At 43.0% G+C, this 20,698-nt stretch overlaps 1 protein-coding gene across 9 annotated transcripts in view; it reads right to left on the reverse strand.

The window, feature by feature from the left end:
• Positions 1–16,474: 16,474 nt before the first annotated feature.
• The window catches only part of LOC137259924 (uncharacterized), a 43,916-nt gene continuing 39,692 nt past the window's right edge, over positions 16,475–20,698 (reverse strand). For all 9 annotated transcript variants that reach the window (XM_067797576.1, XM_067797571.1, XM_067797574.1 and 6 more), the window contains 5 exons: positions 19,833–19,859; positions 19,077–19,115; positions 17,988–18,032; positions 17,174–17,200; positions 16,475–16,633 (listed from right to left, as the gene is read on the reverse strand). In XM_067797576.1, the coding sequence (XP_067653677.1) occupies positions 16,629–16,633; positions 17,174–17,200; positions 17,988–18,032; positions 19,077–19,115; positions 19,833–19,859 (143 nt within the window). In that variant the 3' untranslated portion in view covers positions 16,475–16,628. The remainder of the gene's footprint in view (positions 16,634–17,173; positions 17,201–17,987; positions 18,033–19,076; positions 19,116–19,832; positions 19,860–20,698) is intronic.

The raw sequence follows: 20,698 nt of genomic DNA on the forward strand, positions 1-20,698 counted from the left end.
AACTCACGGCGTGTTCGATAAAAGGGTCTTTCTCGAGGTCCTCCCACAGGTAAAGTCGGCGCTCTGGTGGAATGGGAAGGAAGTATGATACAATACCGGTGTATATCTGGGTCATAGCCGATCCTATTGTCTTTGTCATTTCTGCTCCGAGCCGGGACTCGTATCTAGCGTACAGCTTATCGATTTCTTTGGCTGACATTTTGTGAATTTTATCCGGAGTGTAGTCTCCAAAGTAATGTTTGGCTTTGCCGCCAACAGCCAACGCCACCAGTTTCACTCGCTTATCATCAGTGGGGGAGACCCCCACACCCCCAGACAATTGTTCGAGCAATTCCTCACACTCCATCTTATAATATAACAAGTAAGATTTAGTTTTAACTATATAATACCCGATACAGACAAAACACAGAGAAATGAATGTTAAGTTGCACACGACAAACACTTCAAATATCATAGCTATACTTAGCATTTGCTTAGCTTTAGCTTAGCTTTGCTTAGCTTTGCTTAGCTTTGCTTAGCTTTGCTTAGCTTTAGCACACCCTATATGCTACTGGTTGGTCGGTCTTGAGCACGAGCTTAGCGTGTTTAGTTTCAGCGAGCTGTTTCTTCACCCGTTCCCGTTCTAATTTGCTCATCACATCGTTCTCTCTCAAACACTCCTCGAACGAATCCCTGTCCTTGCAGTGAAATAAGGCCACCCATCGCGTCTGCTCCCTGAGGTCTTTCAACACCGAGTTGAACTTCTGCGTTAGCACCCAGACGCTGTGATTTGCATGCCGGCCGGAGAAGGCCAGGTACGATAGCATGTCTCTCTTTTTTGTTATCTCGCGATTAGCGCTGCAGTCGTCCAGTATGAACAGCGTCGGTTCCCCTTTAAATTTCTCGTGAAGAGCTTTCAACCAGTCCTGCAGGCGTGTTCCAGGGTCGATTTTGTGTACGTCCGGGTCCGTCATCACCCAAGGTCGCGCGTACGTTTTGTTCATGCTCAGAGTAGGGCACATGATAACGATGTTATCGAACACATCCTTGTAGTAACCCTCCAACATATCCAACACGAAAACGGTCTTCCCACAGCCAGTCTGCCCGCACACTATAGCGCAGTGTGGGTCAGTGGGCAGTGGGGGGTACCCCCCATCAGTAGATGGCTTGCACGAATCTCCCATTGTCTATATTAAGTTGCGCGTCCATAATAACGTACAGATATAATTTCAACTTACCAGCGGGTTGAGCCTTCTTAGTAATCTGGATGGTTATCCCTTCGCTGCTGTTATCTATACGGCGCCCGTTACCGTGCAGTTTATCATCATCCGTGGATCGCATGTCCAACCATAGGGCGTACTTGGTGGTCAGGTATTCACCGATCTGCACGGAGCCGAGGTCCAGGTCCTTTGTTATATAATGTTGGGTCCCCACTGGTAGCTTTTTTATCTCATCCCACTGTTGGTGTGGTCTCATACCATGACTGAACAGCTGGTTGGGCACGCCCTCGATGGTCACTTCCACCTTTTCAATCTCGGGGTTGAAAAACTTCTCGCTGTCCCTCCGGAATGGCTCGTAATCCTCCACGGGGACGACCAGGATACCTTTCATCGATCGCGCCGGCACGTTCAGGTTGATATTCCACACAGTGTCGCTCTTATCTCGCACGACTGATCTATGCCTCAGTACGCGATCGTACAGGATAGCCATCTTCCCAGAGTACTGGCTTCGAACCTGCCTGGCCAGCTCCGGGCTAGTGACCATGTCGAACTCCAGAGAGATGTTGTCTATGGTATAACTGGCCTCATCACCGTTCGGCGTACGCACTACTTTGCTATAGTCGTTAAACGTGAGCTCGTATTCGAGCCTATCACCCAGCGCGGCCTGGTAAAACGGCGCGTGTCCCGTGAGCAACTCGAGCGGCACGCAGAATCGATTCCCGTATGCTCGAGCGATGGCCTTTTCACCGTCCGATAGCTTGTCTAGCTGGTCTTGCGTGAAGGCATACCCTATGCGCGACCGGGTTGATTTGCTGATACCCTGGTACACATCATTGACTCGTTCTCCCTCGCTTTTCCAGAGATCCTTGTAGCAGTGAAACACGTCGCTGTCGTCGATGCTCAGCACCTCGTTACCGCTGATCTTGACGGTCGTTTTCTTGATGATAGCTCGACCCACGTTCCGCACTAGCTCGCGTTTGTCGTTGTCGGAGGTCAACGTGATATTGAACGCCAGTCGAACAGTGCCTGGTACAATGAGGTCATTCTCACCAAGGTTTGGAAATCTAACCAGCAGAGTTTGATTCTGGTCTATCTTGCTGGGATTGTTGGTGATGGTCACCGACTGGCGCACGGCTCTGGCTCCTAATGGCTCTCTCAATCTTCTGAAAGGATCTAATTTTCTGCCGTACATTGTTATATAAATGAAATATATTTTTAATACTAATGGATGAAGACATAGATATGACGGAGATGCCGGGCGATAGTGCCCAGGCATTCGATGATGACCAGGAGACCTCATTCTCGCTAGATGACAAACTCATTAAGGACGCCGTCGACAGTTATTACAACGCAGTTGAAAATAGAGACAACATCAAGGCGCCGGGAAGGTACTATGACAAGTTTTTTGTTGATACGGGTGGCCCGCTGCATTTGAAGGCTCGCCCGGAGGCCGATCTCGTGCATAAAAGCACGGGAAAACCGCTTGCCTTATCAACATTGGCCAGAAAATATGGGATTGACTTTATCCGCGATGAACTAGGCTTAGAATATTACGGTGGCGCGCGACCTAAGATTCCTCCGAAGTTAGTTCAAAGTCTGGAAGGTATCAGGGACGCCACATCGGATCAAAACATGACTTATGATATTGAAAAGGTGTTTGAGAACGAGCCCTTCCCGGGGCTCAAAAATACCTTTCGGGAACTGCGAGTGAATTCTTTCAATGTTTTTGAGATCATTTTAGTCCAGGCTGTGGCTGCATCAGGATTGGTTTGCTTTATACAGCTGACATGGATCTTTTCATTCGTTGTGGGGCCTGTAAATGTATGACGGTTTGGGTTGTATGAACCATCTTTAGAACCGGCCTGATATGTTCCGGACCTGTAGAAGTACACGAGAACTATACCGAGACCATGGTTCACACCAGGAAGGCGAAAGTCTTTATTCGTTGGAATCTCAAACTCCCCACAAACACGTTCATAAGCGCGTTTATCATAGGGGTTATTCGTCATACTCCACGCTTTATCTTGGGGAAGAGGAGCACTTATTTCCTTCAATATTCGTCTCGTTTGATAATAAATATGAAACAAAATGACTGCCTTACTCAGTTCGTCTATACCGTAGTCTAGTGTCACACCCGACCCTGTCGTCGCACACCACACAGCAAAGTTGAGTTGGTTCTGCCAAAACTGCATTGGGTTTTGATTCCAGTTTACCACCGCCTGCGCGTTATTAACGGACACAATACAGTTTTCAAAGATATCAATAAAGGTTGTTTTAAACCCCGTACTACCTGCCACCACGATTTTCAAGTGTGCTAAATCCATATTATAATATATAAATTATATATTATAATATGTACATAACACTTCCAGGAATAACGAGCGGTGAGGCCGTTCAGCTGACGCACGCGATCGATAACACGTCAGGTCAACTCGAAGTCGCACTCTGCGATATCACCTACCTACCGCAATGGACTAACATCAACGCCAGCAACAATAAGCTGTTCGTCAGTGGGGCTCGCAGTCAGATAACTGACGGCTACAACAGCGTGTGCTCTCTAAACGACGAGGTCTTCAAACCCCTGGGAGCCGAACTCAAGATGAACGACTCAAACGGCACAGTGGTGTTAATCAACAACGGAAGAACCTCCTTGAGGCTCGGCCGACCATTAGCGAGGATACTCGGTATGTCTCCTGACGAGATAAAACCAACAACAACCGTCACAGGCACGAAGTTACCCGACCTAGTACCGTACCGAGAGCTGTACATTCATCTCGGTCAGGTGAGCACAACGTACAACATTCAAGGAGGTCACCCTTCCACTATACTGAGAGCAGTGCCGGTGAAAACTGAGAAATACAACGACGGTAGAACCGAGTCGTTTTCACCACGGCAGTATAAGAGATTAACCCAGGGCAACATATCTAAGCTGATAATATCGGTGTTAGATATAAATCATAATCCTGTAAATATAGGATACCTCAGCTTAACGCTTCATGTAAAATGACCAGCGCACAAGGGCCCGGAGTGAAAAAATGCGTCAATATCGGGATCTCCGACCTTGGAGACACGCGCGGTTTCGACGCTCCCGGAGTAGATGGTAAATCGTACGCCTTGCAACTGAAAAACAACATTTACAAACGCGTTGAAGTCTCCGGTGGAACCCTAAGTGATATAGTAGATACCACAAGAGCAACAGTCAACACTAAGTACGCCCTTGTCAACACCGGTGATAACTGGATAATATACCCATCGTTCGGGGGTAAACTGTTCGACTTAGATGATGTTGAGAGCACTACCGTCGCCCGAAACAAGCCATATATGCTCGTCTTCACCGAAGATGACAAGTGGGTGTTGTTACCCGATAACGACTGGTTTCTCAATATTAGGCTCGGCTCCCCTTACGTGTTTACTGATAACAAAGACAACTACCTAAACAAAGTCGTGAACAATGGAACCCTGCTCGTGGCTTATGTCCCAACTCAGAGACGTAGCGTAGTCGTCAGCCCACTCAACACTATGGCAGCCCACATGCTATCGAGTAAACTGACCATACAAAACGTGACATTGCAGTTGGTGTCTGAATTCGAAGGCGTGGTCAAGATACTAGAGAGTCTACCAGCAAACTCAACACTGATCATCAAAGTCTACCTAGGGGAACCATCGGGGAATGATGTCGAGATCGTGAAGGGGATCAAACTCGGGTGGGTGAAACGACACCAGTATCAAGTTTGCAACGTTTACGTGCGGGTGGGTGTTGGAGCCGACACCAGTCTGGAGGGGGTCAACGTGATCGTGGAAAACAAGATATCACTAACCAAGATCTTCCTGCCTGACAACATACACTTCATGGGTATGAAGTTAACCCCTGAATTATTATCAAAAAACCAGTTGGAAATTATATCGTAATAGTATAATAATGGCCAGTCATCGTCCCAACACTACGCTTAACGACCTAGGAGATACGGAGGGATTCGATCAGCCTGGTGAGGAAGATGAATTATATATCCTGCACTTCAAAGACAACGTGTACAGACTGGTGCCGTTATCAGATTTAAAAGAGCCCAAATGGCTGATCAACTTAACACTCGCCTCACCTTATATCACAATAGAAGCAGATACAGGGGGATATATCTCTAAGATTAGGAACAACGGTATCTGGACCGGGGATTTCATTCCGGAGAGTATATTCATAGCAACTACTGAGACCGAAAAAAATAGGTTAAAGACTTTACAAAAAAGTAAATTAGCATTTATCAATTATACTTCTAACATAAGTCTTGATATATTCTCCCCTTTCACACTCATCATAGAAGTCTTCTTTCATTCATACAATGAAAACACCTCAAGAGTACACCAAATTTTACCCGGGGTGTCAATACACTGGTTTGACGAACACCATGGCCAAAATTGTCGTATTGTTATACAACGGGATACCCACGGGGGTCCTATAAACCGCTTAATAAACCTCAGTGGGGTTTTTATTACAACAGGAAATTCTATTAGCCTCTCACCTATTACCCTGACTACTAGAATAGAACTTGTAGACTTCAAATTAATTTATAGAGTATTAACTGAAACCCAATTAAAATATCTTTCAAAATATATATTATAGGATGGGTCTGTACCCAGTCGTAGAGGAAGTAGCGAAGACGCTGGAAACCGTAGATGGGTTCCGCTTGAGGCAGTTATGTGATGTGAAACGTCAACTAGAACAAGACCGTGACACGCGGAAAGCACTATGTAAGAAGTACAATAGAGCTTTCAATATCGTGGACGGGGTTGACACTACCCTTATGGCAACCAGCATGGGACTAGGGGCGGCAGGCGTTGGGTTGTTGGCTACCATCGTGGCCGCACCTATAGTGCTAGGTATTGAAATAACAGCTGGGGTGGCAGGGTTGGCAGGGTTGGCAGGGTTGGCGCTTAAGTTAGTATCACGCAGACTTAATCGTAAGGCATTGAAACACGACGAGATCAGGGTTCTGGCCGAAGCAAAGCTGAACACAGTGAGTGAGCGTATTTCCACGGCACTCTCTGATAGTAAGATCTCAGAAGAGGAGTTTCGTTCAATCCTCTCTGAACTCACAAAATATAACGGAATGAAACAAGATATTCGGTCCAAGTCTCGTAAGTCTGCTATCAGTGAGGACGAGAAAAAAAAGTACATAGAACAGGGGATACAAAAAGCCCAACAAGCCTTTATTATGAACACCAAAGAGATCATAGGCGGTTCACGTTAAACTGTTTCATCGATATAAACGTGACATAGGCCGCCAACTTTTTTGTAGTAAGGGTAATAGTAGCAAGAGCTAAGGAGCCAACCAAAGCCTTAGTTAGTAAATAAGGCGTTGTAGAGACTTTTTTGAAAGTGGTCCAGGAGTTCATGGGTGCCGTGTCACAACTGCTAGCCAAACACGATACAAAGGTCAGAAACCGGCAGACGCTATCAAACTAAAATCAATAGTTGCAGAGTCGGCCGCTCCATTGCGTGGGAAGGAGAAACAGATACCAGATAGGGCCCTAGTAAGGTATCTATACCAGCCGGGGGAACACGAGGGTGATAGCCGTAAGCGGGCCACCGATCCTATATGGTCAGTCAAAACTTACAACATAGATAAAGTGGATATAAAAGCCAACGAACCTAACTTGTACTACTTGAGGGATGGGCCGGGTAGGGGGTTTGTAAGAGAAGAATTATTGATCGTACCGTACGGCACAGTGTTACCTCCAACACACGTTAAGTAGTAGGGGTAATAGTAGCAAGAGCTAAGGGCCCAACCAAAGCCTTATTTAGTAAATAAGGCTTTGTAGAGACTTTTCTTGAAAGTGTTTTAAAACCCCCATTGTATATACTACTGATGGATAGGAGATATGTTTATGTGGGAATCTAAATGTCTGAGCTTTGAACAGATAGTCACATATCAACTTACCACATTTGAGAACATAACCGTCAGCGTGAGGTTGCCAGTCATACAACACTTTGTTCACAGCTTCTTTCTCAATCCCATCATCGTTGTAACGGGCGCACTTTGAACAGTGAGGATCACTAGCACATTTAGCAAAACAGCGAAGTCTTGAGGATAGCGGGGCAAGGACGACTCTGTCCTTGTCTTCAATCCGTGCTGCTCTAACATTTTTTCCAAAACTGATGACAATACCATCGTTCATATGTGCAGCTAATGTGTTACCACACAGTAGCAAACACTGACAGAACACAATGCCGCTGAACAGCATTGTCTCTGAGAAGACAAGACAGCAATGACTATACTCTGAGGAACATAACAGTCTTATGGATGTATTTGAGCAGCAAGGACTATAGTCTGAGATTCTTATGCATATATACTATCCCCAAAAAGAAACGCACAGGCGATTTATATTTTTAAAAAATCTATTAATTATCTATTGTGTTCAAACAATCTTCAAAATGTGCAATATAAGTGTTGATACATGATTTTGCACGATTGCACACCTAAAAGAAAGATTTTACCTGAAAAGTTTGATTTTCATGAGATTTGTTAGAAGGATTAGAAAGGCATCATCACAACGCAACAGAGATCACCTTCCAATTGAAATTGTGCAGCAAAGAGCATGCACTGTCTGGTAATGAAAATACAGATTACAGAAAATGGCATTTTTTGTGAAGGAGTTTCAAGGTCAAATCACTACGCATGTCGTTGGATAGCGGGACCCTGGCGCGTCATGGAGAATTTTTACGTTTGTTTTCTTGGCAAATTTATAGCCGTGCAATTAAGGTTTCTGTGATTTTAGGCCGTCTGAATTTCTTCCACAGAAGCCTCCGGTGGAAGTCGCTCGCGCCATTTTACCTTGTGATATCTATGCGTGTTATACATGGTTGGAAACCCGAGGCAACGCTCTCTCCAAAAATGTAAACGTGATTCTAATGCTGCCCCTGGTAACCAGTCCAGATTGAATCTCCGACATGATGGTTTGTGTAATTTTGTTGAACTTCAATTCTTCTCTATCACAGCAGTCATCATGCCACCATAGTCCGGTCATGATGTAATGGCAACCACGCTTACGATTCACCTTAGAAAATGCATTTCTATACTGCGTTTGAAAGCCATTTAAAGCGTGTGTCAAACAGTGTATAAAACGCACACGTTGCGCGTTTAGTGGTAGAGCTATATGGGTATTAATATGCGAAATGCAACAAATACCGCAGGTGATATAGATTGGCGGAATTTAGATGAATCTGTTCACCGGCTATACCGGCGTCGTTAATATTTACAACCATAAAGCATTTGCAAAATGATTCATGTGGGATTCTGGAAATATGTAACATGCTGGTGTGCAACATTAGGCATTCTCGCTACACAGGAATCAATATACGTGACAGAGCTAAAGTTGCAATGAAGTGGAATAAATCCATAAATCAATGCCTGTAGTCTTAATATATAAACTTTTACTGAGGTGGAAAGCCCTTGAAAGTGCGGTTCTGCCAAGGTGTAATGTGCATCCGAGTCGCGTCTGAGAGTCAAGCAATACGCGCCAATATGTAAATGCATTTGCGCTAATGGCGGGTAAAGTAGTCTGGGATCCGCTTCGCGTCTCCCGTCAGTGTTACGACAGCTATAATTTCACAATCCACCATCCAAAATTTAATGTTTAATATGCATCTGTAAGGCCTTGAAAGTGCGGCTCTGCCAAATTATAATGGACATTCGGGGAACGTGAGATAATCAGGCAATGCGCGTCATTACGTAACTGTTCTTGTGTGACTGGTAGGTAAAAAACGGGGATCTGGCGCGTACCTTCCGTCAGCTATTATTTCATTATCCTTCATCCAAAATGAAAGATTTAAGATGCTCCAGAAAGTCCTTGAAAGTGCTGTTTTGGCAAGCTGTAATGTGCATTCGTGTCACCTCAGACAGTCAAGCAAAAAAAAGTCATTATGCAACTGCACTTGCGCTAGTGGCGTGTAAAGTCGGGGGTCTGGCGCACGTCTCCCGTCAGTGTTACGACTGCTATAATTTCACGATCCATCATAAAAAAATTAATGTTTAAAATGCATCTGAAAGCCCTTGAAAGTGCAGCTATGCCAAGTTATAATATGCATTCGAGGGACGTCTGATAATCAGGCAATGCGCGGCATTATGTAACTGTACTTGTGCGTGTGGCTGGTAGATATAGGGATCTGGCGCGCATCTTTCGTCAGCTGTTACTTCAATATCCACCATCAGAAAACAAAGGTGTAAAATGGGTCGGTAATGCCTTGAAAACGTTATTAAACTTAAACTTATCATCATTATTTTCATAAGTTCTTTCGGATCTGTCCGCATGGACTGATTGTATATACATGTACTTCTTTACCATCCTGTAAACTTAATTATTACCTGATTAGCTGTATATCACTCGTCTGTGTTCACATCTCCGTACCCTGGAGATGCTACTAATCAGCAAATGTAATTTCGTCACCTGCCTTGCTCTCTTATGGTTATAATCAACCAGCTTGGGTCACTTCCTTTTGACATGCCGCTACTTTGTGATTTTAAACATCGTCGCCCCACTGACTTCAACTTTATGTATAAAATGCTTGAATTTCTTTGGCATGGGCAATTCACACCTTTTGGCATGCTCATGCCCCTCCAAATGGACATCACGCATGGAATGGAGATGGGCAATTTACAGTTTCCTCCTACCCCGTAGAAACATCCGGCTTGGCCACGTGAAATTCATCTAAACAATTCCATTGGTTGTCTGACAGCGACGTGGTAATATAAGGGAATGCATTTCATTGCAATTTCATCATCACAGACCAAGTATCATAGTGGATGACTACCAGTCAGGGTTGCCAATCACCATAGGCAAGTCAACTTTACTTTTATTTCTTCTCGTTTGTTCTTAACTTCTGTATTTTTCAGTCATTTACGTTGCTCACTTTATCAAAATAGGCATGTCCGCATGTAATGTCGCATGTTAGTTCCGTCGCAACGGTGCCGTTAGCGAAAGTAGACTTTCGTTCTAATTTCGTTATCCCTCTTTGGATTTTTAATATCCATGATTCATTTGAAAGGTCTTTCCATGGGATTTCTGACGATGCATAACATGCACATCTGCAATGCTGTGCATAGTTGCAAACGTCTGTATATAGTGCCGCTTTTCTATCCCGCTTGACTTCCGCCGCCGACTTAAGTCGACCGCGCCAATACCTCCTTATAATTTCTCTTTCCTTTGGGGGATCCTTAACATCTATAGTGCATATGAAAGCCCACTGAAATGGGCTTCAAGACGATGTATAACATGCCCATGTGCACTGGCATATCAAGCTGCAAACATCTGCGTATCATGCCGCATGTCCTGTGCGTCGCCAACACTATCAGCTCATGATTTGTTGGTTAATCATGTCTACATACCTGATGCGACTTATCTTATATTCCCTAGAAGGAGCATTTCAAATCGCCTCTGGCGGTCTATGGCATGTGCATGTGCGACGTTGAGCAAAGATGCTAGGCATGTCCGTAGGTAATACCGCATGTTAGTTCCGTCGCAATGGGCACCATTAGCGGAAGTAGACTTTCGTTCTAATTTCGTTATCCCTCTTTGGATGTTTAATAGCTATGATTCATTTGAAAGGTCTTTCCATCCACATCTACAATGTCGTGCATAGCTGTCCGTATGTAATGTTGCAATACGGCAATTGTATGGATATTGCATTCGTGAGCTGCTGTTATCATGGTGCATGTGAAATTGAAAGAACAAGCTAACACCGTTAACCTCAAATCAAAATAACATAAAATTAAAACGTGAAGACTACGTCCTTGGGTAGGTGATGCTAACCCTTGACACATGTGAAATGCTATACTTGCATCAAGATCTACAAAGTCAGTCGGTCGGCCGAGACATTGACACTCCTTGTGATATCAAATAAGGTGTTTTGCATCCCACCGCACGCACAGGCTTTGGCTCTGGGTGGCTTTAAGGGTGGGAAAACATGACGGCAGCCACATGTGTCGCACATGACACAGGGCTTCCGACCCATGTCAAAGACAAAACCCTGGGGTCGAGGTACATGACAAGTACCTAAATCGGGATAGAAGATTTAAAGCGCCCCAGCGTCGAACCCGGTAAAGACTCATCACTTCTGATGATACCACCTGATAGCCGATGTGAAACATGTGAAGAGGATGTGAATATTCAACGTTCGAGTGACGCTTAAACGATGCTCCCCGAGCAAGGTTTTTTTTTCTTTGTAAAGTTACATGTCTATAAAGATGGCAAAGTGGGCGTCGACGCCCAACCAGGTGTCCCATGTCGACCCCGTGATAACCCCAGGTGCTTCATGCGCGTGGCCACATTTTCATGTATGATATGTGTGCAGCATGTCTCTTTCTCCCGGGGGAGACACTTAGTGAACGCTGGATGTATTGATCAAACCCAACTGATATCAAATCTGAGCTGTTTTGGCTCCCGTCTTGGCTCCCGTCACACGCACGGGGCTTAGCTTTGGGTGGCTTTCTTACCATTCTTCTGTTGCCAAGAGTCTGAATTTTAGGCTGAGCAAAATATCATGGTTGCAGCTCGTTGCAACCAAGGAGGTTTAACAAATGACCCTCCCTGTACAGACAGACCTCCAGTTACCACTGCAGACCAAGGTCGCACATCCGAATACTAAAGTTGCGTGATCATACTGCCACGGGTGAGAGGAAAGCAGCCTGTTCGGTCAAACGGTACAGAACAGGTTGAAAGCGACTGGGCTTAGAGCCAGGAAAACCGACGTCGGATCCTGCTACGTCGTCACCATCAAGCTCAACGTCTAGAATTATCCACTTGATTGCAGAGACATTACCCTCTTCTTCTACCTTCCTGGTGTGTGCATTGGGGTAGCCAAAAGCGGCGTAAAACTAAAATTCACTCACTCACTCCAAACTGGTGTACATTTGTAGACCAGTTATACATGTTTGAAAATACAGTTTCGCAACAGATTTCTCGTATATGCGGTGCTTTTTTTGCTTTGTTTTGTTTCTTTATTTTTTTGTTTCGATAGTATATTTCGTATCATTAGATATGATGTCATTGCTAGATAATGTTTATGGAGTGAATGTCAGCTCTACCCTCTCATTTCTCCTTATGAAACAAAACCTGCATAGTCCGTGCACTATCATGCAGCCATGAATCATTTCGTCTTTGAAGGGCATTTAGAAGTGAAATACATAAGAATGAAGATTTTATGGATATCAACTTCTTTATATGAGAACACAACATTTCGGAGTTAATGCTTACTCCGAATTTCCGGTGTCCCCCGCTCATCCACTCACTCTAAATTAAAATGAAACATTCGCCAACTAAACGGAGATACAACTGTCATTGTACAATACTTTCGTAGATGGGTGATTCTGGGCCCAGCTACTTTAAGCATTTACAGACCTCTCTTTCTAAATGTAAAACCAGTCTGAAAAAAACCGGATACTGCCCCTAAATAGGTACAACGCAGCAATACTGCACCAAGTAGCAGTACCGTAGCGCCACTAACTGTATTATTTACAGTACTACAAGAACTTTTATAGCACCTCATTCACATCACTGAAGGTCACAGTCTATTATTACTCCGGATAACCTAAGGTGCCTGTTAGACGCAAGAAGACAATAATCACATGACTTATCCCACCAGGTGCCCATTTTCTGGATGTACAGAGACACTTTTAGGAAAAATCATTTGCCTTAGATGGCTTCGCTGTGTGACAGGCCTGAAATCCTAGAAATTCAAGCTGCAGAACACGGTCACCCATCCAAGGATTCTCAGGATCCATTGTTCAACTGATATGTGACCTGAGCTCTGTAAACAGTGCCTTACACCATCACAACGCTAGTAATAAACCCCAGCAATGCATGCAATGTACCAATGCAGTTATAATAATTACCAACATTGTCGCCAAAATAGCAAGAACAACGCCATAACATTAACCTCAGTTAAACATAATCAGTACTTACTTAATCATAACATGCTATTTTGTAGATAACATGCCAATTATTCGGGTGATAACGTTAGCAATGGCATGCACAATCGCTGTGCCATTACTTGAATACAATAAGTACATACATCTTAATCTTAATTAACTTAATTGTATCTGTTAACTAGAACCATGGCGATAAAGTGTTCTGTGAATAGTCAAGTGCTCCGATAAACTAATAAACATCGGTGGCTAAGTGATCTCGGTAATCATGTACGGTGTTTCACTAGTTGAATAATTAAATTGTGATCGACTATTACTCAGTCTCTAACACAATTCGTCTATTTTAAGGGGTGGCGATAAGAAACATTACTGTTCTATGTAGAAATATTAATGCCACTTCCCCCTCGTCCTATAATATAATACTCCCACTGTCACAGAAAGGAAGACTTCCCCAAGGAAGACTTCCCCTTCGCCCTATAATGTAATACTCCCACTGTCACAGAAAGGAAGACTCCCCCCCTCGCCCTATAACATAATACTCCCACTGCCATAGAAAACTACCGCAACGTCCTGTACTTCATGACAACCCAATGTCGAAAGTATATGATCGCGACAAGACATTTGCAAGCTTCGTGAGGGATAAGCCAGGAAGAACATGTATGCGGTAAATATATTAAAATCTACTCTTGTTTGACTTTGCCGAGAGTGATCTTAAGCAAAGTGCAATCGAATCTTTTGGGAACACAATAAGAACACAAACACGTTTGCGGTTAAGACAAACATCAGTGAATGTAAACAGGAATGAATTTTGTGTCTAACGTACAATGTACCTCTAAACACACCGATTACGTTATATCTGAAAGGTTTCAATGAAGTAGCACAACGGTTTAATTGTGTGCACACTGCCTTCGCCACGCCGACGGCAACTGAGATGATTGTTTGGTAGATTTAACTGGGCAAGTTAAGATCATCAAGGGATGGTGGGGATGGATGAAGCGTCGACGTCATGCTGAAGACTCGGGTACCACGCCCCTCTTAGGTATAATAGATGAAATCTCTGGTGTCTATAGCTAGAAATATTGCTAAAGGCGGTGCAAAAGTATACACACTCACCCTGGAAGTTTTTGAAATCTGTATCACCGCATACAGGCAGATATTTCTTCAAAGCAACATTTAAACGAACAAATGAAAAGCAACCGAACCATCGCCTAACAGGATATGTATCGACTAGTTCTAGTCACATCTCCGATCCTCGATGGTTTAGGCGAGTGAGCGAGTTTAGATTTACACCGCACTCAGCAATATTCCAGCTATATGGCGGCGATGGTTTAGGTATAACGTGCAACCTGAGATAAATGTTGGACGCCTTAAAACTTTCTGTTCGTTTCCAAGTCACTGCCACAATCTTATACTTTCTCTGGATGAATTTCCCTCCTAAAGACAGAATTTCGATTTTACAATCTGTAAATCCCCTTTTTAATCGCCGAATACATCTGCATAATGGCTAGATAGTCCAAATTGCCCACTTCTGAAGGGATGATGTCAGTCCAGCTTGGCACCATGCAGATAGCAAAAGTACTGTAAGTCCCCATATTCTGTTGAGAGGTGATCTTATCGTCAGTTGCTTCCGGTTTAGGCCCCGGTGTGTTTTTTTGGTTGTTTGTTTGTTTGTTTGTTTGTTTGTCTTTTTTTAAATGTTATGTTCTGGTAGAAATATTGAAAAAAAAGAGGTAAATGTTACTTTATAAATTTGATTTTGTGATAAGCGAATGGTTCTTAACTGTAATTTGTTGACATGCTTTCATAATTCAAATGATCTCGTTGGTGTAGTGGTTAGAGCTTCCGCGTGGATGGTCGCGGGTTCGATCCCCGGCCTCATCAAACCAAAATAGGTTGGAATGTTGTACTTGTTGGTCCCTGCCTTGCGCTCTGCATTATTAGGTACAACAGGACTGGTGGGCTCGGATTTAGTATAGAGGCGTGAGAGATGTTTAGATGTGGCGTGAGAGGGGTGTTTATGCTAACGTGTGGCATGGTATCTCAGTGACCTTGCACTATAAAACCAGCTTAAGTTCGCTGACTTAGTTGACACATTCCGTCGTATTTCAATTAAGATCAAAGCATGTACGACGATAATAAAGATGTGGAACATGATTCAGAAAATCAAGGGTAAGGGTACTACTACTATTTTAAGTGTAACTCATAGCTAGTTCCGTTTCGCGGCAATCTGTAAGTGTTAGGAAAATCGAGCGGATACTTTTTTCCCTTTACTGTGTTATGAAATCGTGTGAAGAGCAGTTGGATACCAGATATGGCTACCAGATATGGTACATCGGAAACTTTGCTGACAAATATCGCACTTATCTACAGAATGCTAAAACACATCCAGATTACAAGTTTGTACAAGATATTTGCACTTTTGTAAATATGAGATCTACAAAGCATTTCAAATTTTGCATGTTTTCGCAAAGGTAAAGAATAGGTATGTTATGTTTTTTTGGTTTTTTGTATGTGAAAAGAAAAGTATTTTCCACCTTGCTTTGGTAATGTATATCATCCATATAAGAGTCACATTGTCTTAGGCCTTCAGCAACCCAGGCTTGATATAAAAGGCGATTATGCTTGTCGTAAGAGGCGACTAACGCGATGGGGTAGTCAGGCTCGCTGCCATCGGTTCCCGACTGCGCAGATCGATGCTCATATTGTTTATCACTGGATTGTCTGGTCCAGACTCGATTATTTACAGACCGAATCCATATAGCTTGAATATTGCTGAGTGCGGCGTAAAACTAAAGTCAATCACTCACATTGTCTTAGGGGATGACTCCCTTTGCAATGATATTGGTAGGTAATGATGTAGTGTCTGTACCTTCCCTCACGTGTCACGAAGAATGTTGGTAGACTTTTCCGTCAAGGGTGAGGCTGCACATAAGCCCTGGCATGGATATTACAATATCTGCCGTTGAAATTGGTTTGTGCTGAGCTGTTGGGTTGTTCCAAGATCATACATACGAGCTTTAGACCCGGGTTAGAATTAGGGTTAGGTCTTCTGCAGACCATGCTTGTAGGAGGCGACTGAAAATGGACCCGGGTGGTACAAGCTTGCTGCATTGTAACCATATCCAGAATGCATAGCTCGATGCCCATGATGTTCATCACTGGATTGTCTGGTCTGGACTCGTATATTTACAGACTGCCGCCATATAGTAGGAATATTGCTGAGTGGAGCGACAAACAAATTGTGAACTATAAGTAATAAAAGATTCACAGCTACATGCTATATTACTATAAGTAAACATTTCAGACTAACTACAGAATATTTTTTTAAAAATACGTCTCTACAAACAGAACAAACACAGGTTTTATTCTCGTTTTTTATGTATTTTATTGCTTTGAATCAAAGTTTTTAGAAGCGTAATTGAAACATTGTTACAGTTCATCAAGAATCAAAAAGCAAGTACGTCATCCCGTGCGCAAATTTCTCAAAACGCCCGTGTGCTTCCAAGAGACATCATCATCCTGAAAACAACATTTCAACAACAATTGACAACAATGTTTCAATAATACAATTGTAATTAAACAATGGCCGAACTAACATAGAAACAACATTTCAACAACAATTGACAACAATGTTTCAATAATACAATTGTAATTAAACAATGGCCGAACTAACATAGAAACAACATTGTTGCAAACAATTTCACAGCAGATTACCCTGTTACAATTCTAATAACAATGTAACGAGGACGTAACAATACCAATAACTCTATCACAGGCGAGGTTTTTTGCTGTCTTGACAGGGAACTGCATGCACTGAACCTTTTGGAAATAGCTGCAGCAAAGGGTCAAAGCGGTAACTTTTGTAGCTGGTTGAAGTTGTTTGGAATACGCCTGAAGTGGAGACGTCATGTCTGGAATCTGCCACTGGCATGCTGAATGTCTGCCTCAAGACTTACTTAGCACAAAACGTCTACAAATCCAAACGTGCCTCAAGGACTTAAGGCGTTTACAGGTAACTGGCATCTCTTGTTGAAGGTTTAGAAATGATTGAATACTTACTTGCTCCTCCGAAAAATGGCGACATACCTGCAAAGAAGATTGGAAAGTAGATCTTAGATTGTGTGGGCCTCATCAGTCTGGTATATAAATTCAGTTATGTTACCAGTCCTATGAAGATCAGCATTATGTCTGGAACCCCCGCTACTCCCAATACCTGTGTTATCTTCATGGCGAGACAGTTATAGGACTAGTTATGAAAGGAAAGGTGATTGAGTGAGTTTAGGTTTAGCAATATTCCAGCAATATCCTAAGGGGGACACCGGAAATGGGCTTCGCACATTGTGCCCATTTAGGGTTTCAAACCCGGGTTTTCGGTGTGACGAGAACACGTTTTAACCACTGGGCTACTAAACAGCCCCCTTAACATTAGCGGTAATGGGTGGTTTAATGGTATCTTTGTGTTGTGACACAAACTTCATATATAGAAAAACTGATGTTTGCACCAACATGCTTTTGCCTTAACTGAAAACTTGACAGTATTGATGTGTTCAGATCTAATATTCAAGATGAGAGCTTATAAATGAAAAAGGGTTGGTTGGATTGCTGGGTGTAGTTTTTGTTGGGGTGACACGTAGAATTGTTGGTATCCGCTATTATCAAACACAATGAAGGAAAAACGTATGGGATCACAAAAATGAATAAGCGTTTCTTTACCAAGGTTTCTTTACAAGATTTACCATATAGCTTGTGAAGGAACCTGGAAACAAATAACGGAACGCGTGTGCTTTCATGAAACCCCTGATTTTTCCCCCAGTATAGGTACCAGTTGTGGTTTTATATTATATACATCCCAGGTATTGTTGTGGTTACCTACCCGCAGATGATTGGAAGCTCTGGAGGAATTGCTGCATTTGTGCATCTGGAATAAAACAGTTCATGACGAATGACCTGAAGCAGGCATGATTCTCTGGACACAAAGGATAAAAGAATCGTTTCAGGTTATATTAAGTGTGAATCTTATAATCCAACTCCCATCTAAACATCCGCTCTTTCCCCACAGTAATCAAAAGCTGTAGTGATGTTTACATTTGGCGCACAAAGTATCGAACTGAACTCAATGGTTGGGCATGATTTTCTTAACCCGAGCCCAACATGTTTTGTTTGTTGTTTGTGTGTGCGCCATGTCTAATGTACAGCAAGTGACGGATGAGCTCAGGTAATGACGACTGGCTGGTTCTTTTACGCCGCACACAGCAATATTCCAGCCACATGGCGGCGGTACATACTCTAGCCTGGACCAGACAATCCTGTGATCAACAACATCAGCATCTATCTGGGAAGTTGGAATACGATAACATGTGTCAACAAAGTCAGTAAGTCTGAATCGCCTCTTACGACAAGCATGGATTGCAGAAGATGAAGTCTAAAACGGATTTTCACGCCTGTATGACCAAAGCCTACAATGTTTTTAATAACGATAAATCCTGAAATTTGTCAATTTAACACTGTGAACCCAGGTTCTGTTCATAGTACCCATATCAAATATATCGAACCAGCTTTGGTTTGTTTCATTATAATGTATCGTCAAATGTGAGTGAATGAGTTTGGTTGAAGGCCTATTTTTGCAATACTCCATCAATATCCACCTGGGACACCAGAAACAGACTTTACATGCTCTACTAATGTGAGTCATCCCACCCGAATCTTCGGTCTAGCGGACGCTTTGAGCACTAGGCTCCCCATCCATCAAACATGAGTATATTGTTTACCCTAACAATCGAATGCTAATACATGGTATTTAGGATATAAGGAACACCCAATGACTTTTGTAACAGGTTACAGATAGCACATTTTGTCAGGCGGTTGCTAGATGCAGGTTGTGTAGACGTCATGATGCTCTAGACGTTGCCGTGACGTCATGTAGACCCTGACGCCAGAGTACCATGGTATTGAGAATAGTTACCAGCTGCTGGACTCGGTGGGAACATATCTGGCATCGGTGCTGAAACAGAATTACGTACATTAGCATTCAATCATGCATTACCGATGACTGATTCCACTGTGTGTGTGTGATTTACTTATCACGGTTTTGATAGAGTTAGTGATTTGCTGTTGACTGTTTTGAAGGAGTGAGTGAGTGATTTGCTTTTGACTGTTTTGATGGAGTGAGTGATTTGCTGTTGACCGTTTTGATGGAGTGAGTGAGTGATTTGCTGTTGACTGTTTTGATGAAGCGAGTGAGTGATTTGCTGTTGACTGTTTGAATGGCAGTGTGATTTACTCATGACTATAGAGTGACTGAGTGACTTGGGTTACATACAGAAATGTTCTTGCAATGGCGAGAACGGGGATACAGGGATTGTATTATGTATGTTAGATGTCCCAAGATTACGTCAAAATATCAGTCGTTAATGTATGATGGGGTCATTCCTCCCTTAAAATATTACTGTGCTCTCCTAATTGGTAATACTATGATAGATAGTATGGCCTTTGCAAACATCATCTGTATACAACACATTATCTCGAAGTATTTCAATATGTATGTTAGATAATCTAGCTCTTTAATGCGATACGTTGTTTATTTTACAGTCGATGGCTGGTTATCTAACCACTTGTACTCATCGTGAATGTACAACCCTTATGGTCACTATATAGCTGAAATACCGACATGTATATATTATGTACTCTATCTGTGATGTACATGTACTTGAATACTTACAATGCAGCAATGACTGTGAGGCAGCGCCTAAAAACAGAACGTAAATAAACTACGTGAAATATACTAAAATCGTCAATTATAAACAAGGTTGTTCTTTTATAGTTTTCTTTTAAATTTGTTTGCTTGTTTAACGATGCACTCAGTAACAGCCCAGCTTAATCTAGACCGGGCCAGACAATTCAGTGACAGACATCATGGGAATCTAACTAGTCGCTTTTGATTGGATAGCGGAGTGAGTGAGTGAATTGAGTTTTACACCGCACTCAGCCATATTCCAGTTATATAATTGTCTGGACCAGACAATTCGGTGATGAACAACACGAACATCGATCTGCACAATTAGGAACCGATGACCTCAACCAAGTCAGCGAGCCTGATCACCCGATCCTGTTTGTCGACTCTTACGACAGGTATAGTCGACTTTTATGGCAAGCATGGGTTGCTGAAGGCCTGTTCTACCCCGGGTAGACCTTCACGGGTCGATACGATAGCAGAACGGTGGTGACGTTTTCGAAACTTGCAAGTAGGCACTTGAAGGCTTTAACACAGTATCGTAGACGCTAGAACATATTGCTTAATGCTAAGAGGTCGAGATCGCCGACTCGCTGTGCTGGCAATCATGTGCCTTACCCCGAGAGTGTGGGTTCGAATCCCGTATGGGACTCAGCCTACCAAAATCAGCAGAATCTCTAATTTCCTGAGAAAGTGTAATCCCAAAATAGCATAGGCTACATCTGCCTTTCTAAATGGAGTATTTATTTCTATTTGTGTCTCTATAATACATACAGATACACACTGGACAGCATTATTGCACCTGTGTGCCGTCAGTTTGCTAGTAATCGAGACTGGAAACTGAAATAATTGAT

This window comes from Haliotis asinina, chromosome 13, assembly GCF_037392515.1.
Source record: "Haliotis asinina isolate JCU_RB_2024 chromosome 13, JCU_Hal_asi_v2, whole genome shotgun sequence".
Lineage (NCBI taxonomy): Eukaryota > Metazoa > Mollusca > Gastropoda > Lepetellida > Haliotidae > Haliotis > Haliotis asinina.